The following is a 24356-nucleotide window of genomic DNA, read 5'->3' on the forward strand; positions in this document are numbered from 1 at the left end:
GCCCTCCTCGTCCCCAGGGTGAGTACCCATACCCGCAGCGCCTCGGTCACCAGGCGGGGCAGGGGGGCGCTGTCGGGGCACAGCTCCCTAAAGGCCTTCATCTTGCACATCTGTACCAGGACCCTGTGGGGACAGACAGCTGGGTCCAGGATGCCCGCTGCCCCTGTACCCACCCCCCACTCCCATCTCCAGCAGGCTGCCGCATCCCTGCAGGCGCCCTCGTTCCTGGCCTCACTGAAGAAGGGGAAGGGGTAGCCGCTGACCTGAGAAGAGATTGCAGCCGGGCTGGGGAGTCGGGGACAGAGAGGGGGAAGACAGACCGGAACCTCCTGATGAGGGAGAGGCCGTAGGCCAGCAGGTTGCGGAACGAGGCAGCCAGCTCTTTTTGCTGCAGGGCCAGGCAGAGTCGGGAGCTGCTTTACGGGGCCCGGACCGCCATTCCCGCACCCTGAGCTCTGCCTGCCCAACACCCCTCATTCCACCCCAGCCCACCTGTTCTGCCTTGAGCCGGCCCTGGATCCACTGGTACTCGATGCTGGTGATGGGGTGAAGGAGGCAGCTGCTCGGGAACTCCAGGCTCTGGTAGAGACGACTATAGGCCAGCCACTGCCTGCAGCGGACAGGAAGCCCTCAGCCCCGCCAGGCGGGGCAGCGTCCTTCCCGCTGCTCACCGGCCCTGGGGAGGGACAGCGAGGTGCCCTGCCCCCGAGACCTCCTATGGACCCCCATCAACCTCATCAAGTTGTTTTTCAAACGTGTAAATGAATCATCTGTTCCTCAAATTGGGATATCTGTGACTTAAAGATTCAGGATCTCGGGGCACCTGGCTGGCTCAGTCGGTCAAGGGGCGGACTCTTGACTTCAGCTCAGGTCATGATCTCACGGTTGTGAGTTTGAGCCCCGCGTCGGGCTCTGCGCTCACAGCGCGGAGCCGGCTTTAGATTCTCCGTCTCTCTCTCTGCCCCTCCCCCTGCTCATGGGTGCTCTCTTTCTCAAAAATAAATAAACGTTAAAAAAAAATATTTAATGTAAAAAAAATAAGAAGAATTCAGGATTTCTTGCTTCTTTTGAAAAAAAAGATTTGGAGACTTGAGCCTTCATGCACACGTGCCAAACATCAGCTGGGACTGCCCCATAGACAGTTTAGGGGGCACTGCACAGAGGTGATGACCAAGCTGAAATGTGGCCCAAGAGGGACTGTGAAGGAGGACGGAAGAGAAGAGCAGCCCGGGGACAGGCCTCGTCCTGACCGGGACACCGCACTGCATGCTCGGGCCCCGCAGGACCCTGGGCCCTCGCCGTGGGTGTCCGTTCCCAGGCCCAGCCTCACCCACATCCCCTGTCCACCTATCTGGGAATACCCACCTGCCCAGGGTCCTACAAGCTGCCCTTCTCCCCCAGCCCCCTTCCGGCCCCTACTCAAGTGCCAAGTGTCAGCCGTGGCCCCGGGGCAGCGGGCACCGTCATCCTCCTGGCCTGGCCAGCGCCCGGGGTGCCCCCAGTTCTGTACTCCTCACCCGCACGGGAACATCTGAGGACTCGCGTGTGCCCCTTCCCTCGTTCCCACAACCTCTTGGGGCACAGGGGATGGGACAGGCCCTCAACACAGATCTGGTAATGCCGGCGCGCAAGTCTGTTGACTCAAGGGTGGTGGTGCTGGAAGACGGGGCTGCCGATCTGGGGCAGGGGTGGCGAATTCAAATGCCAGGGAGTGACATGGGCCGATGGCAGCCGTGAGGGGCCGGGGAGGCCGTGCGCTCCGTCGTGGCCAGCTACAGCCCAGCAGAACGACAGCACTTAGGGTCCGTGGGACGCTGGACACGTGACTCCATGTGGAAAACCTCCAGATTTGTAAAAGTGGGCAACTGACTCAAAACTGAAAACACAGGGAGACCGCCTGGGCGGCTCAGCCGGAGAAGCGTCCAACTCCTGATTTCGGCTCAGGTCGTGATCTGAGTTCGAGCCCCGCATCAGGCTCTACGCCGACGGCAAGGAGCTTGCTCGGGCTTCTCTCTCTCTCTCTCTGTACGCCCAACCCGCGTAAATGAACCCGCGTAAATAAACTTAAAACAAAAACAACTTAGAACACACAGGTGGGGCCAAACAGAAATCTCCCGAGGGTTCGACTTTGAGCTGCCAGCCTGTAGGAGGACAGGTGACCCTCCCGGGTGCTCCGGCTGGACCGTGCACTCACGCCATGGACTGGTGGAAGTCGGACAAGTCCTTCTGCGTGGCATGGAGAAAGAGGATGGTAGCAGCCTGGGGACTCAGCGACCCGTCCCAGGAGGTACTGCCCGCCTGCAGGGACAGGTGGAGGGGCGTCAGGACCCAGCAGGCGAGCCCCGTACCACCCGGCGCTGGGAGGGCAGTACCTGGTGCTGGGTGACCTCGTGGGACACGAGCTGCTGCAGCAGGTGGAGGTGCACCGTGTAGCTGGGCTGGGAGCGGCTGGCCGCGGTGGCTCTCTGCAACGGGGCCAGCACGGCGGCGAGTGGAGGGCCCCGCGGCCGGTGCGGCCCGTCTGGCCACCCCAGGCAGGCCCCTGGACGGTCCCTGCGCCCGGCCCCCAACCTACCCGCTTGTGAATGAGCTGGAACTGGAGGTGGCACTGACCGCGGTCGGGGTAGGTCTCGGTGCAGGGCTCCAGAGGGTACCACTGATCCTCTTGGCAGCGTAGGTCCTGGCGGGCAGGGCGGGCAGGGGGTGCCCGTGCCCATGGGTGGCATGAATCTCACACAGTTGGGGGCAGAGGAGGCAAGAGGAGGGAGACCCCAGGCCCTGCTTGGTGTGGACCCGGTACCGCTCCCCTGAACTCCTCGTGAACCCCCGTTCGGTCTCTCTCCTGAGCCTCTTTCCTGACCCCACTCACCTGTAGCCTCAGAACCACGTTCCCCAGAAAATCATCCTGGCCTTTGTCCTTCCGGGCCTCCTTAAAGATCCTGTTCCAGGCAGGGTCCATGAGGGGGATGGGCCAAGACACTGAGGGGTCAGGCTGGGATCCGTCCCCATCCTGGGCCCAGACACGGCCTGCAGCCCAGCAGACAACCCGCATGCACGGGGAGGGCAGAGGGGCCCACACGCCCTCCCCAGGAACCTGCTCCCCACGGCATTCACCTCCGCAGCCCATGCAGATCGGTGAGTTCCCCGAGCTTCTGTCTGACAGACTCCACGGTATCCAGGTCCCTGAGGGGGGCAAAGGTCTGAGCAGGAGGCAGGGAGGGTGTCCTGGGAGCCCCTGACCCCTTCGGGAGGAGGGTCTACCCCGCCCCCACTCGCCCCCTTTCTCTCCCTGACCCCGCCAGGCAGGGGACGCCCCTCACCACATGTCCAGATGGAAGCTTGAGTTGCTTATGTCCTCAAACTCCCTACAGGGAGGAAAGGGCATGGCTGAGGGCCTTGGAGGGCCGGAGCCAACCAGAGCCTGTCCCTGGGAGCTCCCTCCCCCACTCCGCCACTGTCCAGTTCGACCCCTCCTAGCAAACTGCTCCTCCGTCCTCTAAGGCAAGGCTTCGGCCTACCCCCCGGACCAACCCAGTCCAACCCTCCACACCCCGCCTGCACACGTGGGCCACTGCTCTGTCCTGTCTGACCTCCTGTCTATCTCTGGCCCAGGGAGCAGGCTCCTCCTCCGGTCAGGCCAAGTCACCTCCCCTGAGTCAGGAAGTCCCGCTGATCTCACTGAGGGGATAGGGGCTGGGGCCGGGCCACGTACAGGATGAAGGTCTCCTCCCAGACAGGGTTGAGGGTCTGGGTGATGACCTGGGTGCGGTGGGTCTGCTCCTCCGGGATGGTGTGCCTCACCACAGCCTTCTGCCGATGCCGGGACCCAGGGCTGCCTCCCGGTGCGCCTACCCCCTGCTCAATGCCCAGCAGGCAGTAGGGGTCACTGAATCCTGGGGAAGGGGGGGAAGGACGAGGCCACCAGGGTGTTGGCCAGGCTCCCTGGGAGACTCCCTCATCACCCCAGGGGCAGAGCCCCAGCTCATCCACACACTCGGAGGGCCCGGGGTCAGCAGCACCCAGGTGAGCCCCAGGGGACGTCTGGGAGATGGGAGCTCCCTCCCAGTTCTGGGACAGCCTGATGGGGAGAAGATGTTGGCAAGAAGGCCCTCAGGGACCCTCACCCTCTACTCACCACTGACGTCTTTGCCCAGAATGCCCTTGGCTTGTTTCACCGTTGCCTTCAGACAAAATATTGGCTTCTGGAAGGACAGGAGGGTGAGCCTGACTCCTGGAGGGAGCTGGGCTTCCCGGCCCCTGTCCTAGCCTAGGGCGGTCCTGGACCAGGGTTACCTCAAGCTTCTGGACCTTCTGCAGCAGCTGCTGGTGTTCCTCGGGCCCCATGTGGAAGGCCTGGTGGGATGGGAGCGTAAGAGACTTAGGGCACAGGGCGGGATGGCCGGTGGGGAAGAGGACTCCTGCCTTAGTCCAGGCTGCAGGATGGCGGGCGGAGTGGGGGCTGGGCTCACCTCCTGCAGGTATCGAAGCAGCTCTGAGGCCTCCTTCACATGGTTGGGCTCGGGCTGACCCAGGCGGTGCAGGATGGTGTAGAGAGCTTCCTCGTAGAGTAGGGCCCGCTGAGGCACAGCACAGTCACCTCAGGGACCCCTGTCAGTCCACTGCAAGGCGAGCCCCCCCACCCGCCCCCCGCCATCTACCCCTGGCACCAGCACTGCACTCCCAAAGCTGGGACGAGGCACCCCCAACGTGTGGGGGATGGGAGGGGTTAAGACCCAGAAGTCTCCCTCCCCTGCTGTTGCCATCAGCCTTGGCCAGTGGCCAAGGAGAGTGTTCTGAAGAATGTGGGGCTGCCTCCCAGCACCTCACTGCCTCCCCAACACTCTGATTCTTACCTCTTCAGGGGAGAAGTGGTGGGATGGAGGCTCGATCTGGGGAGCAAGGTGAAAAGACAGATGTCCCCAAGGCCTGGACCAGGGCTCAGACAGCAGGAACGGCTCCTCACCGAGCAGGCCCAGGCCTAGGGCTGCGGGGTCCCCGGCCTCCAACCCACCACGGCCGCACACCTGTTCCCACAGCAGGCCTCCCGGGAGTCCAGGCCCCGGACCGCCTTCCTCGTCCCCTGGCCGGCCGCGGCTGAAGTCCATTGGCGCTTGGCTGCCCCAGCAGGGTGAGCTCGCGGCACCCGCGGCCCCAACCTCCCTTCCTTCCCCAGAGGAAGCAGCACCGCTTATCGGGTCGGCCACGCTCACAACCCAGCGGCGGAAGTGAGGCCCAGAAGTGGAGGTGGGAGACTGGGGGACATGCCAAGCAGGCCTGGGGGCCGCTCAGCTGGTCCACACCCACCCCCCCCCCCCAGCACCCCAGCCCACGGCAGGGCCGCTCCCTAACAGCTCGTGACTTTGGAGCTGGAGAAGCAGAGGATGGGGTGGGTGGCCCCACGAAAGGGACAGGCTCAGAGAGCCTCAGACCCCAAGACCTGAGGCCCAGGATGGCCCAGAGAACACGCGGCAGCCCCCGGTCTGCCAACCCAGAAGGTCCTGCCCAGGTGCCGAGAAAGGCAGGGAAGGGACCACACCCTTAGCCCCAGCCCGTGAGAGGTGGAGCCCCGCACCCTGGCCACTCTCCTCACTGAGGTCACTCCTACCTCCTGAGCCGTTCGGGGCAGGGGATCCTGCAGATCTCTGACCCTGCGGCGCCTTATCTTGATGGCCTGGCGTAAGAGGGGAGGGCGCCGCTGGGACTGGGAGAGGTGTGTCGCCATGGTGGCCCGTTCTGCCCTTCCCCTCTGCCGAGCCGCTGCGGCAGGGTGAAGATCGCGAAGCCACAGGATTATGCAAAGAGCACCGGGTGCCACCCTGCGCGAGGGAGGGGTGGGGGCCGGCGGGCCAGGGGAGGTTCCCGTCAGGGTTTCACCACCTCTGAGACCTGTACCTTCCTCCCTCTGGCCTGCTGGGGTCCTGGGAGGAACTCTCCCAAACGGGAGGCAGGTGGACCCGGTGGGCGGGTCCGGCTCCACCCCACCCTCCCACAGAGGCCGGGAGACGGGGGTGGGGGGGGGGGGGGGGGGGGGCGTCCAGCATTCCCCAGCAGGGGGCGTCAGCGCCACCCTGCCCCCTCCCAGCTGTGCACCCCGCTGGGCCAGGGGCCGAGGGGAGCTGCCCCGTGTCCGTGGGGTTCTCACCCACAGACCTAGGGCGGAGCTGGGCAGGGCACAGGGTGGGGGCTCCCAGAGAGGCATCTCCCCAGCGGGCAGCCGACTGCTCAGCCTGCTCCACTCCACAGGTGACATTCCACCAAGGTGACTGGGCCAAGCTGTGCTGGGCGGAGACGGCCCTGGGGCCCCTGCCCCCACAAGGACATCAAGAGGGTGCTCCCTTCACATGCCCTTGTAGGGGGTTAGCCAACCCCAGGGAGTCCTGGGCGGGGCTGGCCAGAGGACGAGGCTGGAGAGACAGCAAAATAGGACACTTCAGTGCTGGGCTTTCTGAGCTCCCAGAGGCACGGATGCCACACCCATGGCCTTCCTCCAGGCCAGGGCCCGGGGGGCTGCAGGCCTGGGCACGGAGGTTGGCTCTTCCCTGCTCCCAGGCACGGACCTTCACAAGGAGAAGGCACCCGCAGGAGTGGCCACCTGACATGTCCCTCCCACGGGCACCCTTCCACGAGGTGGTGAGCACAGCAGCCCAGCCCCTGGTTCTAAAGCTCCCAGCCCAGGACAGCTGCTGGGCTGCCCCAGGCCCCAGGGGACCCCGTGGGTGGGCGAAGTTGCTGAGTAACCACCGTGGAATGGAGACGTGGGAGGCCGGAGTGGTCCTGGGCCCCCATGCGCTGTGGGAACAAGGGGCTCTCACACGGGGCGGGAACAGTCTCCCCAGGGCCCTTAGGCAGCCAGTTCTCTTTTCCCAAGAGATCACGCTGGTCACCACACACAGAGCCAGACAGGTCCAGTCACTTCATTTTTACTACTTCACGTTTTCAGCAAACAAATCAAGGTGCAAACAGGGTTTATTTCACGTTAATATATTAACTGGTTGTTGTCTTTCTCTTTCCTTTCTTTTTTTTTGTCAAATAAATAGGGAATTCTCTTTAAATAACCATCTCCTCACTTCACGGCCAGTCCAGAAGCAAATGAGAGCAAATTTTAGTGCATCCAGGGGGCATATCACCAATTAGGCATGAAGCTTAAAGGGAAGAGGGCAGGGTGAGGGGCTGGTGAGAGGTCACGGTCAGCACACAGGTTCAGGCCAGGCCCCAGGGGTCAGGGCCTTTGTTCCAGCCCACCCAGCAGCCCCCAAATGGCATGATGGGATGGATGAACACGCATCCAGTCTGAGAAGCCCCTTCTAGAGAGAAAAGAGAGAAGGCAAAGGGGAACAAATGCCAGAAACACTCGGAGGGAAGCAGTGGGCCCCCTCCCCATCGCGGCGGCCTGGTCCTGAGGCGGCCCACCCCCTGGAAGCTCACGTTAAAGCTCCAAAAAGTCACAAAGCGGTGGCGACAGACGTCGGACAGGACAGGGAGGGGAAGAAGAGTGTGACCGGGGCTGGAGGCTGGCTGGGATTGGAATGTGGGCTGACAGTCCGGTTTCCATGGTGAGGCACAGACCAGAGTGGAGGGAATGTGAGGGGGGCCTGGCAGGGGCCCTCAGGAAGACACGAGGCTGGTCTGAGGGAGTTCACGAGGCCGAGTATAAAGTGGATTCCAAAACGAGGGAGCTGGACTGCGGTACAGGAGGTGGCCAGAGAGTCTCCGTGGGGAGAAACTACTAGAGCAAGACGGGAACGAGGTGGACGCTCACGCTCCTGAACAGAGCCCCAGGCGTGGCGAGAGGGAAGCACGACCGAGCGGCACCGACTGAGCGGGCTCTGAGCTATAGCTTGAGAAGCTGGGAGGCACGGCTCCCGAGTCAGGGGGGCCCCCCCCCTTCCCTCAACACCAGTCCTTGGGAAGTGTTTTATAATCACACCTGGAGGAAGAACAAGGCCCTTCCATCACCCCCCGAACCCCAGTCTCAGCCCCAAGAGGAAGGGAAGGGAAGAGTGACGAGGGGTGGGAAGCAGGGGTGGGAGGGGTCTACTGGGTCTTCTTATCTTCCGGGGGGTAGTAGGGAGGTGGCGGAGGCTGGGTCTGAGAAAGGAAGGAAGAAAGATCGCATTAGAAGGTTCACAACGAGACCAGATCTTCCCACCCCTAAACCCCTGCATCTGGCCGCCTGCGCATGGGCCCTGCTCACCGTGGGCATGTAGACGTTGTGTGGGTTGCCCGGGTTGTAATAGGCGCTGGCAGCCGCTTCTGCCGCCTTGGCTTCAGCTGTGAGAACAAACACGCTTGGGCTAAGTCCCAGCGACAAGCCCTCCCCTCTTCCAGCTGCCCCTGGAGCTGTACCGAGATAGATGCCCCCCGCCAGGCATCACCCCCCCAGCAGCTAGTGCTGCCTGGTCCAGTTTGGTTCCTTCTAGCTCCTTTACCCCTCTCTCCCCATGATCCCGCCAGGTGGTACTGCCACCATGCGGTTACAGAAGACAAGACGATACAGGGAGACCTTCCCAGCCCCGGGGCACAAGGCTAGTCGGGGAAGAGGCTGGAGGTGAGGGTGGAATCTAGACCCTCCCCAGGAGCAACCACACTGCTAGTCCCCGGGACTAGTCCAAGGCTCGGGGTCATTCACCATGTGGGGCTCCCGGCCGACCTCTAACTGTTCTCTGAGGCTCTCCACACAGCCACGGAGAGGGGAGGGCTGGCCCCCCAGGACTGCTAGCAGCCCAGGGCCTCACCTGCAGGAGTAGAGGGGACATCAGGGCCGCTGACAGGAGGTTCCATGGGCCCAGGATAGGGCGGTGGTGGGGGCTGCACATATCCCATGGCCCCGTCCATCATGGGGGGTCCTGGATAGAACTCTGCTCGGCAAGAGAGGAACAGGAGCCAGTGAGCAGCCTAGCCCCTCAGCTGGCAGCTCCCGGGCCTTACCACCTTCTCAATTAGTCCTGAAGCAGCTTGAAGAACAAGTCTCCCCTCTACAACCCCCTGGCCTGGGTGGGGTGGTTAGTGGGTGGGTGGGGTGAGGGGTGGGCAGCAAAGGACACACTCACCAGGTGGGGGCGGTGGATAGGGGTAGCCAGGAGGGCAGGGGTACATTCCATTGGCGACTGGCGGGGGAAAGACATAGGCCCCGCTGGGCATGTAAGAATACCCATAGGCTCCATTGGGGGCTTCACCTCGGGAGGCTATAAGTACAAGGGGAGAGAGAAATGAGTGTCGCCTACCGAGGGGAGCTGCAGGGTCCCTGGAATGTGCACAGCAGACATGCCTTACCCCGCCCCATTCCACTCCCCATCCACGCTGGAGCCAGCCTTGGTCAGGGAAGAAGTGAGGAGTCTGGATGGGGAGGCAGGTCAGAGCCAAGGCAGGGGAGGTCAAGGGCAGGGGGGAGGGGTGGGCAGAGGACAGATGGACAGAAAGAGGGAGGTTAGGGGATGGGGTACCAGCCGGAGCCGGGGTGAGGCTGGGGGCGACGGGAGAATGTCTGCTGAGCACAACCCTTGGGGATTTCAAGTGTTAATGGTAGCTTAAAGGTTGGGTTTCATGTTTGTTTTTATGAGGCCACAGTAAAATGTCCTTGGGTCCAAAGAGCTTTGTCAAGATGTCCTATACCTGCTCCAGACAGGGCAAACCCAGCCTTCGAGGTACAGGCCGGAGTGATGCTAATTACAAGCTTTCTGCTCAATTCCCAGCCCCGGCGGGCCCGGGGCCCAGAGACTTTCTCTCTCTAGTGCTTAAAAAATCAGAATAAAAAGTAAACCAAGTCAAATGCACAAACTAAACCCACGCGTGTCAGTGTGTGCTTCGCCCCGGGGGCTTTCAGAGCCTTGATACCTTGAGATGCCACCTGTAGCATCCGTTGTCCAAACTCGATGGCTCCCCCTGCCGTAAAGGTCAACTTGTATGGCGCAGAGCCTTCCCAGCCACCTGGGAGGGGAACATTGCGTCAACAGCTCAGGAAAAGAACACAGCCTCAAGAGCCTCAAGAGACGGCTCTCTGTTCTCTTGGGGTCTCTGGCCAGTGACCTGGTGGCCTGCGGGGCAAGGGTTGGCTCTGCAGTGCCCGCCTCCTGCCCGCGCCTGCTTCGCTCTTTGGAAGAGGCGGCTCTTCTTTCTTGGAACAAGCCTGTTACCCCACCCCCAGCCGTGGAAGTCCATCAGCCCTAGAGCCTCCCACCCCCACGAAGCAGCCTCCCTAGGGCAGGTTCACTCAGCAACAAGTGACATTCAAGTTCAGAGCAGATCTCCCCTCCTAAGGGGCCTAAGGATGGACCCCTGGCCCCTCGAACCTGGCTTCTGCCAGAGGGGAACTGTGAGCGCCTGGAGACCAAGCTTCCACTTGGCTGGGTGTGAGGGGAAGGCCAAGTTCGACAAAGAAGTCTCTGGTGTCTGCACAAAAGCCGGCGACCAAACAGGGCGTCTCTGGTGGCAGAGAGACAGCTGGCTCTTCCTGGCTCTAGGGAAAAGGTCCCTCCCAAGAACCTGACAGCTAAACTTTGCACACATTCCCCAGGTCACGATAAGCATTTTTTTTCTTAGTTTTCAGTGACATAGCTGATTTTGCTCTGAGAATGTGATCTGAGTTGCTACCTTGAACGCCAGCATCTCCTAGCCCTTGGCCAAAACCCACCTCTGCTGAACAACTGGCAGCCTGGGTGTTGGGCTTGGAAGCTAATCCAGAGCCAGGAAGAGGACAAGGCCAGGGGGTGATAAGGGTCTGAAGGGGACGTCTAGCAGAGGCGCGGCAGAGCACCTCTCTGGAAGCCCCATCCGTGGCCCGGAGCCTTCATCACCCACCTCCTGCTTCAGCCTTCACTGTTCCCTTGATGTAGTTCGCACCAAACACAGGTTGCTTGATCTCACAGTCCTTCATCAGATAAAAGGGCATCATGAAGGACTGCATGGCATCCTTTCCTTTGGACAGAAAGACAACCTGCAGGCAGAGGACGGGAGCCATCAGCGCCCACCCCACGGCCCGAAGCCCCCCTTAGCTAGCACGTGTGTGAGGGGTCTGCTCCCCCGGCCAGGGCCCAGCAGCCCCAGGGCGCTCTGCACCGAGGAAGCTTCTGGAGAGCGCTCTGAAAGTGAAAGGTCCCACGTGCAGCCTGGCTGGAGGCCGAACGTGGGTGTTTGTGAGAAAAAAGACGCCGTTCATAGCGTGTGTGAGAGGAACAGACCACTCTGCCGTTTGAGTGGTGGTGAGGGGGTGGCGGATGTGGCACGAAAGTGCAGAGCGCTGGGGCAGAGAGGCAGGGGTAGGCAGCGCTGGCTTCCAGAGCGGAGAGGTGTAGCCCGACGGGGTGAGATCCTGGGAGAAGGGGGCTGCCCAACGAGCAGCAAGAGCTTCCCGTCCCGCACTTGGGACAACCCTCTGTTTTAAACCCGTGACTTCCATCTGTGGCTGAAGATGACAGAAAAGGGGTTTTGAGGCTCCCTTGTCTCTCTGCCAAGGCCCGTTGATAAAAACCTGAAGCTACGCCCCACTTCCAACCGTCTTTAAATCTAACTCTTGGTAGCTACAGGCAGCGAACCTTTTTCAAGAATGGCCATTTGTCTTTCTCTGGAAGGCTCTCAGAGTCGGCCTGGGTAATTCTCAGGCCAAGGCCCATTCCGCAGTCTGGCACTTCTCACTCTGCAGGGTTTTGCTGGGCTTTCTGCCCAGCTGGAGGCTGTGGCCCTGCTACTGTATCCTGTTTACCACATTTGTCATTCTGGATGTACACAAAGGCCTCGTGGGCTACTCTGACGGAAATCAAAGTAACAACAGCCTCTACTCCAGGCTGCAGTCATCCCAGCAGCGGGGACTGACCCAACAACACACAGATTTTACAGCAAAAGATCTGGAATTTGCATGGAGTCAACACCCAGGGGTCAGTTCAAGCTGCACAAGCAGTCTGATGGTTCTAGCACCCAAGAGCATGTGACAGAAACACGTGGAGTGAGGAACCAACATTCACCAGGTTCAGAGGCCACTGGACTCATGACGCCGACCTAAAACCCCCATCAGCGTCCAGGAAACACAAGCTTTCAAACCAACCATCACACTGCGCAACTCACCCGGTAAGGGGTAAGGTAGACGGTGCCTTTCTTGGTCCCTTTGAAGGCCTCGGGCACGTTCTTCATATCATTGAATGTAAGTTCCACATGGTCATAAGACATCAGGATGCTGTGATAAGAAAGGAGGAAAAGCCCTGATGAGCCAGTCTGGAGCCATGATCTGTTTTCCCCAGGGACTGCACGCCCCTGGTAGGCAGGTGTCCAGCGTGTCGCATCTCCGTTTTGACATTGCTGCAAGGAAACCATTAATATAGCCCTGGAAGGGAGGAGCAAGGCAGAGGTCTGCAGAATTTCCCCAAGCCGAGCACACCCCCCACCCCCAGGTGACCACACCAGAGGAGCTGAGGGCTTTAAAGCCTTAACCCTGTAATCCCTCAAATCAGGTTAGATTACCTGGGTTAACTGTCCCATTTTCTTCTGAGTCCTTATTATAGGTGTTTTCTGTTTTCGCTGGTTTGTTTTTGAGTCCTAATACACAAACCCTTTAAGACGTGGCTCTATGCATCCCCAAAGGGCTCACTTCAGGGTTCCTTTAAAGCTGGGTTTCCAGACCTGGGTTGGCTGGGGTTTTAGGCCACGAAGCCCTTGCGATGATGGTGCACATGCATTTTTCTCGGAGAATCCGTGGCTTTGATCACTCTCAAAGGGATTCATGACTTAAAAGAGCAAGGCTATTTTACACATGAAATTTTAAAAATTTTTTTTTTTTTTCAACGTTTATTTATTTTTGGGACAGAGAGAGACAGAGCATGAACGGGGGAGGGGCAGAGAGAGAGGGAGACACAGAATCGGAAACAGGCTCCAGGCTCCGAGCCATCAGCCCAGAGCCCGACGCGGGGCTCGAACTCACGGACCGCGAGATCGTGACCTGGCTGAAGTCGGACGCTTAACCGACTGCGCCACCCAGGCGCCCCTACACATGAAATTTTAAACACTAAACTTCAATTACTGTCTACGCAATTTTGGGGGAAACGAGGCCAAAGCATTTTCTCAAACAAGGCACACTATTATTTAGCAGAATGGAGCCCTAAGCCAGGTAGGAGGCCCAAGCAGGATAGATACATTCTCGTCCCACAAAGTCCCACTGAGAAAGAAAGAAAACTAGTCCCAGGAGATGTTACCAAATGGCATCAAAAGTGTTTTTCCAGGCCGGAGACTGGCTCTCACACAGACAGCTTACACACTGGGAACAATGTGAGATTTCTCCGATTATAAGATAACAAGATCCAAGTTCACATGGTTCCATTTGTCTTCCCCTTCCTCCCAAATACCACAACTTTCTTCACTGGGGAGGGCTAAGTGGGAGAGAGGACTAGTACCAGAAAAGAGAAGGACAACTCAGAGAAAAGAGGTCATTACTAGGAACAGGCTGGTCCAGCAGACCTGAGCACGTAAGATAGAGGGGAAGTCAGTATTCTGAGGCTGGGAGCACCCCAGGCTTTCTCCTGACTCATCAAACATTTCTGGGTGCTGGCCTTAGCAGGCTACAAAGCTCTGATCGCACCAAGTCTCTTCTGGTGACTCAGACTCCTCCTAAACGCCTTCTGCCTTCAAGAAGCATTTCAGAGTCAGCATAGCTCAACCAAAGCTGGATGATCCAATTCTCAGTGCCCAAGGAGCCAGAGAGAAGCCACTGAGAGGTCCAGAGATGGGGAGAGAGACAGAACTGATGGGAGGGGTGGGAAGAAAGAACTCTTAAGTTAGGAGACCTCGGTTCTGGGAGTAAACCAAGTCAACATGCATTGGAAAGAAACAGACAAGGACGGACACCGTGCCGGGAATTGTGTTAGACATTTGACAAGCGCCACCTATTTAACGGCACCTCTGGGTCTCAGTTTCTCATCTGGAAACTCAGCAGTTCTGGAATATACTAAAAGGCTACATACTGATAGTTAAACCTATTGACTTCAGAGTAAAGACACCTTTCCTGGAATCCCATCTTGGTTATTTACAGCTCTGTGATCTCAGGCAAGTTACTCAACTTCCCCGTGCCTCACTTTCCCTACGTGTAAAACGTGTATAACAGTACGCTCTGCCGCGAAGTACTTACATATTAAATAAGATAGGAGAGAAGCAGGGCCTGACACGTACTAATGTAGTAAACGCCTAAGAAACGGCAATTATTTTTGTCTAAGGCTGTTCCCATCTCTTGAAGTCATCGACTCTGGGAAGGGGGCACAAGAACGACCCCGGGGCCCTGTCTCCCCAAGCCCTGTCCCCGTCCAGCAGCCCCACCCCCACCCGACGGCTAATCGCAACCTCCTCCTCGACCGGCCCCGCCTCCAGCCGTTACCCGCCCCCCCCAGCGGCCCGCCACATTTTCCCCCTCTTCAGGGGATTATCCCCCACCGCACCCCCCCGCCCCACGCCCACGCCCACGCCCACTCTTCGTTCCTCTAGGATCCTTCCGCAATGTTGTCACCTCTCTGTGTTGTTGACGATCACTCCGCCGCCCTCCGAGTGATTCTTGTTGAGCGCCATAGTCTCTCGGAGAAGGGTCCCGAGACTCCCAACGCAGTGCGCTTGCGCCTCCCTAGCGCCCGCCCCTAGTGGCGTCGTTCGTATTAGAGTCAGCCAATCACAGCTCTTGCGCGGAGGCTGTCCCCCACCACCTGATCTCGAGCGTCACGTGGTCATAGTTTACTCACACTCCCCCTCCCCTCCGGGCTTCGCCTGCATCACAAACAAGCTGAAGACTACAGTTCCCAGAAGGCAATGCTCCTTCAATCGGCCTTTCTCTACGCTAGTGGAAGGATGTATTCTGGAGTTTGTAGTCTCCCAAAACGTAGGCCTGAGTTGACTCCCTTTATTGCTTGACTCAGCGGCCTGCGCGTTCCCCACTCCCCATCCCGTCTTCAAAGAGACCCAGAATGAACAGCTGAACACGTCACAGGGGAATTTATCATAAAGGCCCTGAGCTCAAAATTGCATACTCACCTAATAGGGGTATAGGAATCTAAACCTGGTGTGGGGAATGCTGAACAGCCACTTGCTGGCGCATCTTTATTCACTCAACATTCATGGAGCCCTGAGTCTGACTTTGCCCCGGATTAGGGTAGTCCCTAGCCTCGTAAATGAGTGCAGGACCCAGTTCCAGGACATGGTGGCGGGCTGGCAGAGAGGAGCCAGGAAAAACTTCCATCCATGTCTTGAAGTCAGACCCACACTCTCCGAGTTGGGGGTGAGAATGTCCGTGCGGGGGGAGGGCTCGATGCCGGGACCTGACGCCTCCGCCAAACCCACCTTCTGAGCGGTAGCCACCCCACCTCCTGGCCGCCTCCACCGAGCTGGCCTCGCGGTGGCGCTGCTACTCCTGGAATGTTCTAGCTTACAGTCGGGCCAGCCCAGCAGCGTCCCAGCTGGAAGATTTAAACAAGACAGTAATTAAATGGAACTAGGCATAAAGCGAGACCGGCAGCCCCATTATATGGCTTACAAAAGAGAGCTGACTCATCTCAGCTTAGGACCCAGCACTGGGCGGCGTCCACTGGGCAGCTGTAGTTATTATGTAAACTACCCCCACCTCTGAGTGGATCTAAAGGAGGAATCAGGGGGGTCTCACTCCTCACGTGGCGGTGCGTCATTAATCTTACAGGATCAGAGTTTGATTTTATTTATTTTTTTAAGGTTTATTTTTGAGAGAGAGAGAGAGAGAGAGAGAGAGAGAGAGAGAATCCCAAGCAGGCCCCGCGCTGTCCGCATAGAACCTGATTGCCAGGCTTGATCCCATGAATTGTGAGATCATGACCCGAGCCAAAATCAGGTGTTGGAAGCTCAACTGACTGAGCCACTGAGGTGCCCCTGGCCTTCTGTGAAGACTTGTGCAGAAGCAGGTGGGACTTTGCAGGACACGTGCATGAATCACTGCATGATGGACATGATATACTCTGCCCTAGTAGTTAAATTAATTTTGGCACATACAGTCTATGCAGCTGTTTGAAAAAAAAAAAAAAATTGAAGACAAATTCTATGTGCAGATACAGAAAGATTGCCAGTTTGTTAAGTACAAACTGGTGTATAATCACTTCTCAGCCTTTTGGCTAAGGTCAAGTGTAAGTACAAACTGGGTGTGTAAATATGCTTCAAAAAAAAAAAAGCTCTGCTTGTATTTAAATTAGGATCTAGATCTAGATCTAAAATTTCTGGAAAGAACCACCGGGCATTGTTTTTGGATTACCCCACTGAGGCATGGGTCTGGGGAATTGGGCAGGCTGGTGACTCTGTGCATTTGTTGTCTACTTCCTTGTAATGTTTAATTGTTTGTTGTGCACATTCTAAATATTAATAACAAATTTCAAAAAGAACGTGAAATCCACCCAGTAAAGGGTATGCAAGAATCGCAGCTTTGAGGACCATAAAAGGGAAGGTGGGGAACCAGTACAGTCCCATCCCCCCACCCTTTGCGGAACTTGATTGGTCACAGAGGTAATTGGAGGTTTTGTGGGGCCTAAAGCTTTTGGAGGCCTTGCTTAAAGAACTAAAATACACAATCCTGAAAACACAGTATGTGGCCATGGTTAGGCCTCTGGACAGGAGAGGAAATGTGTTGAAGAGGAAGTCAGAGTGGAGAAGAGATAGCAGGCCTAGTTGAGTCCAGCTTCAATGTTTGGCTTTTCCAAATTTAATGAAAACATATGACCACGAGGTGCCCAGCTGGCTTGGTCAGTAGCGCGTGCGACACTTGGTTCTCAGGGTTGTGAATTCGAGTCCCACGTTAGGTGTGGAGATTGCTTACAAACAAAATCTTTAAAAATAAATAAAATACTTAAAAATAATAAAATAAATGCATGACATATGAACATAGTCTTAGAATCTCCCAACTGTGAAAGGGGCCAGTGGTTTCCAGCACCCATGCTGGGGGGCTCGAGGGCAATTCATTGCTGAACCAAGTCAGCAGCAAAGTGCCCCGTGTCTGGGCCCAAGTCTCAGAACTCAGACTTCTGCCTTCGAGTCCACACAAGCTCTGCTTGTTTCCAGAAATGATCGCTCTTTGTTGAGCTGTAATCCCTCCTGATCTCCAGCGAGGAGCCCCCCCCCCCCCCCGCAGAGGGAAGCTTCTTGAGTGGTGCGCTAAGCTAGGGCCCAAGTATGCCTGCCATACTGCTCCCTTCGCCCCAGGACAACCCCGTGGTGGCCGGTCACCTCTGAAGGCCCAGAAAGCATCATGCAGTTGCCCTAGTGAGCAGGACAGATCCTATTTGTTCTGAATAAATAATCATTCTCTATACGTGCCACGACATTACAAAGTTTGGGGAGCAGTTTACCAGATGGTGGTTTTCTCTTTCTTTCTTTCTTTCTTTCTTTTCTTTCTTTCTTTCTTCTTTCTTTTTTTTCCCCTCTCTCTCTTTCTTTCTTTCTTTCTTTCTTTCTTTCTTTCTTTCTTTCCTTTTTTTTTTTTACCCCCGACCCCATAGTAGGAAATACATCTTAGGAACATCTGGGTGGCTCAGTCGGTTGACTTTGGCCCAGGTCATGATCTCAAGGTTCACGAGTTCAAGCCCCTCATCAGACTCGCTGCCGTTAGCACAGAGCCTGCTTTGGAGCCTCAGTCCCCAACCCCCCACCCCCCCCCCCCCTCTCTCGTGTTCTCTCTCAAAAATTAAAAAAAAAAAAAAAAAAAGAAATACATTTTATATCAGGACAGAAGTACACACAGATGCATATTTTATAAGTGCAGCTGGAAGAGGAAGAACCTGTTTGGGTCTGAAAGAGTAAAATTCAGCTCAGACTAAAACAGAAAAGAGCAGGGGCGCCTGGGTGGCGCAGTCAGTTAAGCGTCCGACTTCAGCCAGGTCACGATCTCGCGGTCTGTGAGTTCGAGCCCCGTGTCGGGCTCTGGGCTGATGGCTCGGAGCCTGGAGCCTGTTTCCGATTCTGTGTCTCCCTCTGTCTCTGCCCCTCCCCCGTTCATGCTCTGTCTCTCTCTGTCCCAAAAATAAATAAACGTTGAAAAAAAAAATTTAATAAAAAATAAATAAATAAAACAGAAAAGAGCAGCCCAGCAGTCAGGCTGGGAGGAGAGACACAGATAAAGCCTACAGCAAAGCTAGCAGAAAACATGGTTTTCGCCCAAGGTCATGCAGCTGTTATAAGACAGCTTGATGATCCCTCTCAGTGACTGCTGCATCCTTATGAGGGATACCCCTAGACAGGCTTTGCAATTTCCAACAATTAGTGGGTGTGCCCCAGATCTAAGCCGCAGGGGGAGCGGCAGAGAAAAGAGGAGAGAGAGAATCCCAAGTAGGATTCTCACCATCAGCCCATGGAACCCAGCTTACGTGGGACTTGATCCCCCGAACTGTGAGATCATGACCTGAGCTGAAAGCAAGAGCCAGACGCTTAACCAGCTGAGCCAGCCACGCACCCTCACTGGGCTCCTGACTGAAGACAGCTGGGTTGGGTAGGTGGGTAACCAATTTCCCAGAACAAATCTTAATGCTATTAAAATTTATCTAAAATTTGCTTAAGCATCTTATCATGAATGCTATCTCCCCCCTTCCCCCAGGAGACAGAATTACATCAGCTAAAAACAAAAAAACAAAAAGCAAAACTCTGATTTTCCCTAGACCAGCTTTGGGACAATTTAAATTTGTATGATTTGATGTACTCTGAAACTTTCTATTTTATTTTGTAATTTTAAAAAATTGCTTGGCGCCTAGGTGGCTCAGTCCGTTAAACGCTGACTTTGACTCAGGTCATGATCTCACAGTTCCTGAGTTGGAGCCCTACATCGGGCTCTGTGCCAACAGCTCGGAGCCTGGAGCCTGCTTCAGATTCTGTGTCTCCCTCTTTCTCTGCCCCTCCCCTGCTTGTGCTCTGTCTCTTTCTCAAAAATAAATAAACATTAAAAAATATTTTTTAGGGGTGCCTGGGTGGCTCAGTCGGCTGAGCGTCGACTTCAGCTCAGGTCATGATCTTGCGGTCTGTGAGTTCGAGCCCCGCATTGGGCTCTGTGCTGACAGCTCAGAGCTTGGAGCCTGCTTCGGATTCTGTGCCTCCCTCTCTCTGCCCCCCCCCCCACCCATTCTCTCTCTCTCTCTCTCTCCCTCTCTCTCTCTCTCTCTTTCTTTCTTTCTCTGTGAAAAATAAACTTAAAAAAAATTAAAAAAAAATTTAAGTTAAAAAAATGCTAATTGTTATGCACTAAATTGATTATGCAATCTTCAGCTTGAGAACCCCTGTTTCAGAAGAAAGGATGAGGGTGGGGGTGGGTGGGATGGGAGGAGGAGAGAAGGCAAGGGGAGCGTTGGAGTTGAGGATGGCAACCCCCACCCCCACCCCCACCACCGTGGGGACCTGCATTCTCCCCACTCCTGAAGCTGATACTGTCTCATATTTAGGATTCCCAAATCAGTATGCTAAAGGGTTGCATCGGGGTGATTTAGGTAAGTCTCAGCCTCTTTGTAAAGCTGAGCAGCTGTTTAGATATCACCTTGTTTCTTCACTCTTTGTGTGGTGGCTGACTCAGACTGAGAGGCATTTCTCCTCTCTCAGCCAAGAGGGTAGACAAGCCTTCTTGTTCCCAGGGTGGGTGGGCTTATGGGTTCTCTTAACAGATGTTCTCAGTGCTGGCTGAGCCCAGAAGTTCCCACATCCTTCTAAGAAAAAAAAGGCCCACTGTGTGCAGCTGAGGCCGGAATGGCTGGAGGGCGGGAGAGGGTAAATGGCTGGACCCGCAGAGGGGACGGGGTACTTCCCAGAGCCCAGGGACAGAAGCAGAGTTTGGGGGATCCTCTAGCGGTAACCCACTTGCCTTGCTCCCGTCTGGCAGTCCCAAGAGGTGGGGTGTGGCTGCCGAGAGCAGGGGTGCTGGACGACAAGAACTGTGGTTTGGGTTGTGTCAAGGGGTCCAGTCCGGAGAAGAACCACAGCAGCTATGGGACCAGAGAGCGTTTACTGTGAAGAAGTAAAACAGGCATAAAGCTAGTCGCTGGAGAGTTAGGTAGCGGGGTAACTGCAAAGGTTAAGCAAAGGATGCCAAGGTGTCCGGAAGTGCTCGAAGCTGCCACCGCTGGCGAAGAAGCCTTCCCTCGATGTTGGGGTGCCCGGAGCCCCCAGGAAGTGCCGTTTCCCTCTCCTCCTAGAGCCCTGCAGGCCCTCTAGCGCCCCCTGTTGGCAGAGCCCCGCGAGGAGATGCCGGACAAATGTGGCCCCTAGAGCCCCAACCCCAGCATCCGGAAGCCCAATGTAGAGGGTGAGCGTCATGGGCTGAATTGTGTCCTCCCCAGATTCACATGTTGAAATCTTAGCCCCTAGTACCGCAGAACGTGACCTTGAGTGGAAGTAGGGTTGTTGCAGATGTAATTCGTTAAGATGAGGTAATTAGGGTGGGCTCTAATTCAGTATGACTGTTGTCCTTATAAAAAGGGGAAGTTTCTTCACAGGGAGAAGGCCATGTGAAGACAAAGGCTTCTACAAGCCAAGAATTGCCAAATAGTGTCAACAAACTGCCAGAAAACAGCGGCCTTGTTCATAGATTCTCTGTCACAGCCTCAGAAGGCACTAAATCTGCCAAGACCTTGGTTTCGAACGCTGGCCTTCAGACGGGTGAGACAACAGTTTCTGTCGTTTAAGCCACTTACTTTGTGGTACTTTGCTCTGGCAGACTACTACCGTGGGTTTGGAGCAGAAAGACAGCAACTGGGCACCATCCCCGACCCTCGCTTGGCCCAGGGGAGAGAAGGCTCGCCATGCAAGGACCACTTGGGCTCAGACAGTGGGCGTCTCAAGTGCCATCCGTGTGGAGAGAAGATTCCCACCCCACGGAGAAGCTCTCCTATCCAGCGGACAAAGGACCAAGGACAAAGACCACCACCATCCTTCCAAGCGTGCCTGAGGTTGGATATCTTACCCTCTTGGCAAAGGGCAGCTCATAATCAAATTTTATTTGATTTAGGAAGAATACTGACGGTTCTCGTACCTGAGTGTTATCGAATAAACCCATGCTTGATATGCCAGTTTTTTTCCACTCCGCCAGTTGTCATCGTTCAAACAAGCCAGTGAGAGAAAGACTCCTGGTGACCTTCAGCTTTCAGCCACCTGCTGCTGGTTGGGTGGCCACGATGTCGGAGTGGCAGGTGCCACATGAGGGGCTGGTGATGTGGAACCGAGCTATTCCGGGCGCGTCATTTTGCCTGTGGGTATTTCAGTAACACAAGCTCCTCCATCAGAAGGCAGAGCCAGGGCTTGGCTGGGACTATTTCTGGTTGCTATGGAGATGAGCCCCACCCCAGGTTCCCAGTCCAGACCTCCCTGCTCTGTCAAGTTCAGTCTCCCCAGACGCAGCTGTAAGGCCTATTCTGAGCAGTTCCTGCTATGGCAGTGTTTACCTAAGCCTCCTGCTGTCCGTTCCCACTTCTGTGCCTCCAAAGCCCTGGAAAGACATGGGCGTCACCTCTGAAGGTGTCCCCACCCCGGCAATGAGGAGCCAGGCCTGGAGGGACCCCTCTGATGGGGGGGACTCAGGGAGAAGAGCGACCAAGAGAGGCTGTTGCAGATGTGGGCCCCTCCCTGCTATTCTGGGTGCTCTTTCCCAGAGCTGGCGAGGTTCCTCTCCTTCTTCCTGGAAAGATGCGAGGTGGGGCATTCGTAGTCCCTCTCATCTGCTTTTCCCTCCTTAAGCCCACTTCTCACCTAAATAACAGAGTGATTTTATTTTATTTCATTATTAAAAAATAACTTTATTTTTAAATGTTTCTTTAGTTTTTTTTTTTTTTTTTTTAATTTTTTTCCAACGTTTATTTTATTTTTGGGACAGAGAGAGACAGAGCATGAATAGGGGAGGGGCAGAGAGAGAGGGAGACACAGAATCGGAAACAGGCTCCAGGCTCCGAGCCATCAGCCCAGAGCCCGACGCGGGGCTCGAACTCACGGACTGCGAGATCGTGACCTGGCTGAAGTCGGACGCTTAACCGACTGCGCCACCCAGGCGCCCCTGTTTCTTTAGTTTTGAGAGACAGCGAGCATAAGCAGGGAAGGGGCAGAGAGAGACGGGGACAGAGGATCCGAAGTGGGCTCTGTGCTGACAGCAGAGAGCCCGATGCGGGGGTCAAACTCATAAGCTGTGAGATCCTGACCTGAGCCGAGGTTGGACGCTAAACCGACTTAACCACCCAGGCGCCCCATGAGTGATTTTAGACTTTCAAATCTGCTTGCATCGTTTCTCAACGTGACACCCTGACTTGGCTTCCCATCGCTCCTAGCAAAATCTAGAATCCTCCTGACCAGGCTCTGCCATGTCAGACCTGGCTGGTCCACCTCATCCTGTTCCCTACCCTTATTACACTCCCTGCCGGGAGAGCTCAGGCCAGGCCCCGCCCACACCCGCCCTCTTTGTCCTTGGCCCACAGGCCTCAGCTGTCCCTCGAGGAAGGTCATCCCTGGAAATGCCCCTCCCCAGCCCTATTAGGGTCCCTTCTCATGGCCACTGTCCTTTTCTTTCTTTCTTTCTTTCTTTCTTTCTCTTTTTTTTTTTTCTGTCTCTGGGAAACGTGTTTTCTGTTTTGTTTCATCGTGCTGTAGGGGAGACAGAACTTTCCCTCTGCCTTCGTAGGGTCTCTAGCTGGACCTGAGAATCAAGTTGACATCAGACAGATTAACAGGAGAAAAGGCAGCAGATTTGATTTTTCCATGTAGGCGGGAGCCTTCACAGGAAAAAGAAGACCCCAAAACTTAGGCCCGAGTGCTCATATACTAGGTTGAATGAAGAGGAGTAATTGTGGCAGAGAAGGCCAAAGGAAGTTACGAGTCATTTTAACAAGGCTGGTTTGTACAGATGTCTCTAGGCCTCAACATCCCCTCTCTGGTGATAAGAATGTTTTTTTTTTCTTCCTGGTTTGGGAGAGCATCTTTCACGTGGGAGTTTTATCTTGTCTTTTCAGGAAGAAAGGGGGAGGTCAGAATGCCTTTCCTGTGTCTGCTGTTTTTGGAGTCTTGTTAGCACAGGAGGCGTGTTCTGACCCCCGTCAGTGGTAAAATACACATAAACTGTACTGTTTGGGGGGGCGCCTGGCTGGCTCAGTTGGAAGAGCATGTGACTCTTGATCTCTGGGTCCTGAGTTCGAGCGCCACGTTGCGCGTAGAGTTTACTTTAAAAGAAAGTTTTTAACCATTCTAGGGCGCGATTTGGTGGCGTTCAGTACATTGTTAGGCAGCCATCATCACCATCCATCTCCAGAACCTTGTCATCGTCCTGAACTGAAATTCTGTCCCCAGTAAACGCCGACTCCCTACTTCCCCTCCCCCGCCCCTTTCTGTCTCTGCAAATTTGCCTACTGTAGGAACCCCATATAAATAGAATCATATAAGATTTCTCCTTTTGCTTTTGGTTCATTTCACTTCGTGTAACGTCTTCAAGTTTCATCCTTGTCGTAGCAAGTGTCAGAATTTCCTTCCTTTTGAAGGCTGAATAATAGTCCACTATATGTAAATACGGCATTTTGATTATCCATTCATCCCTCGATGGACACTTGGATAGCTTCCACCATCTGGTTGTTGTGAAAAAGTGCTAGGAATATGGGTGTGTAAGTTTCTGGTCAAGTCCCTGTGTTCAGTTCTTCTGGGCGTCTCCTGAGAGGCGGGGCCGTGCCCTTGTATTCACAAACAATTATCGTTTGTGAGGTTCCTATGAGGACAGGGGCATCTCTGTTTAGGTCACTCACCCCTGTCTCCCTAGCACTGAGCACAGCGCCCCACACTGAATAAATACTGTTAAGTGAGCGAAAGTTTCCAATCTTAGCGACTGGGACATGATGTGGTGTCCTGGCAAACTCAGGTCTGGGCTAACCTTAGCTCCCGAGGAACAGATCTGGGGATCTCCCAAGGATTCACACATCTTCTAAGAACATTGATTTTATTTGGTTATACTGGGGAATAATAACAACATTAACTATTACTACGACAACAACACTTACTGAAATCTCGCTGTGCCAGGACTTGTACCAAACGCTTTCCCTAAATTATCTCTTTTCATCTCCAACATAATGCTGTGCAGTTCCACTCTTATCCCTATTTTACAGGTGAGGAAACCCAGGCACGGAGGGGCTAAAGTACCTGCCCGATACCTACAGTTAAGAAATGGCTGAAGGAAAGTTTTTAGCCAAAACTTTCTGATTCCAAAACTCACGCCCAGAAACATTCTCACTGCTGGGGCAGAAAAGCACTGCTTTTGTGTGTGTGTGTGTGTGTGTGTGTGTGTGTGTGTGCTTTGCTTTGTTTTGTTTTAAAGTTTAATTTATTTTGGGGCGCCTGGGTGGCTCAGTCGGTTAAATGTCTGACTTCAGCCTGGGGCCATGATCTCG

At 55.4% G+C, this 24356-nt stretch overlaps 2 protein-coding genes across 9 annotated transcripts in view; both read right to left on the bottom strand.

Moving 5' to 3' along the window:
- Positions 1-6299, bottom strand: part of UNC13D (unc-13 homolog D) — a 33629-nt gene extending 27330 nt beyond the window's left edge. For 2 of the 6 annotated variants that reach the window (XR_005784945.1, XR_005784944.1), the window contains exons 1-15: positions 5606-5997; positions 4854-4889; positions 4470-4577; positions 4294-4353; positions 4136-4202; positions 3713-3893; positions 3321-3365; positions 3115-3183; positions 2870-2939; positions 2576-2680; positions 2373-2465; positions 2195-2298; positions 493-610; positions 264-388; positions 33-123 (exon numbers count right to left, since the gene is read on the bottom strand). Coding sequence is in view for 4 of the 6 variants with exons in the window: in XM_040456429.1 (XP_040312363.1) it covers positions 33-123; positions 264-388; positions 493-610; positions 2195-2298; positions 2373-2465; positions 2576-2680; positions 2870-2939; positions 3115-3183; positions 3321-3365; positions 3713-3893; positions 4136-4202; positions 4294-4353; positions 4470-4577; positions 4854-4889; positions 5606-5722 (1389 nt within the window). In the remaining 2 variants the exon portion in view is untranslated. The other 4 variants (XM_040456429.1, XM_040456430.1, XM_040456431.1 and 1 more) reach the window with 4 other exon arrangements.
- A 716-nt stretch (positions 6300-7015) lies between these two features.
- On the bottom strand, positions 7016-14538 carry WBP2 (WW domain binding protein 2). Of its 3 annotated transcripts, none has more exons than XM_040456438.1 (8): positions 14480-14538; positions 12058-12166; positions 10798-10933; positions 9835-9927; positions 9051-9185; positions 8736-8858; positions 8195-8271; positions 7016-8088 (listed from the first exon to the last, which is right to left on the bottom strand). In XM_040456438.1, exons 1-8 carry the CDS (start codon positions 14536-14538, stop codon positions 8035-8037), a joined length of 786 nt encoding a protein of 261 aa, XP_040312372.1. In that variant the 3' UTR covers positions 7016-8034. The 3 variants fall into 3 exon arrangements, with proteins under 3 accessions (XP_040312372.1, XP_040312374.1, XP_040312375.1); XM_040456440.1 differs by lacking the exon at positions 14480-14538 and adding an exon at positions 14108-14227; XM_040456441.1 differs by lacking the exon at positions 9051-9185 and having other exon boundaries at positions 8035-8088.
- Positions 14539-24356: the final 9818 nt, after the last annotated feature.

Source organism: Herpailurus yagouaroundi, unplaced genomic scaffold (assembly GCF_014898765.1).
Source record: "Herpailurus yagouaroundi ecotype Mexico unplaced genomic scaffold, PumYag 217, whole genome shotgun sequence".
NCBI classification, from domain to species: domain Eukaryota; kingdom Metazoa; phylum Chordata; class Mammalia; order Carnivora; family Felidae; genus Herpailurus; species Herpailurus yagouaroundi.

What these genes read in the sequence shown, in the direction of transcription:
- WBP2 (XM_040456438.1), bottom strand. Translation starts at nt 14,538, where the DNA reads ATGGCGCTCAACAAGAATCACTCGGAGGGCGGCGGAGTGATCGTCAAC. An exon ending in ATCGTCAACAACACAGAGAG is followed by an intron (nt 12,167 to 14,479) that starts GTGACAACATTG and finishes TTCTTATCACAG; the next exon opens with CATCCTGATGTCTTATGACC. An exon ending in CTATCCACCGCCCCCACCTG is followed by an intron (nt 8,859 to 9,050) that starts GTGAGTGTGTCC and finishes CTTGCCGAGCAG; the next exon opens with AGTTCTATCCAGGACCCCCC.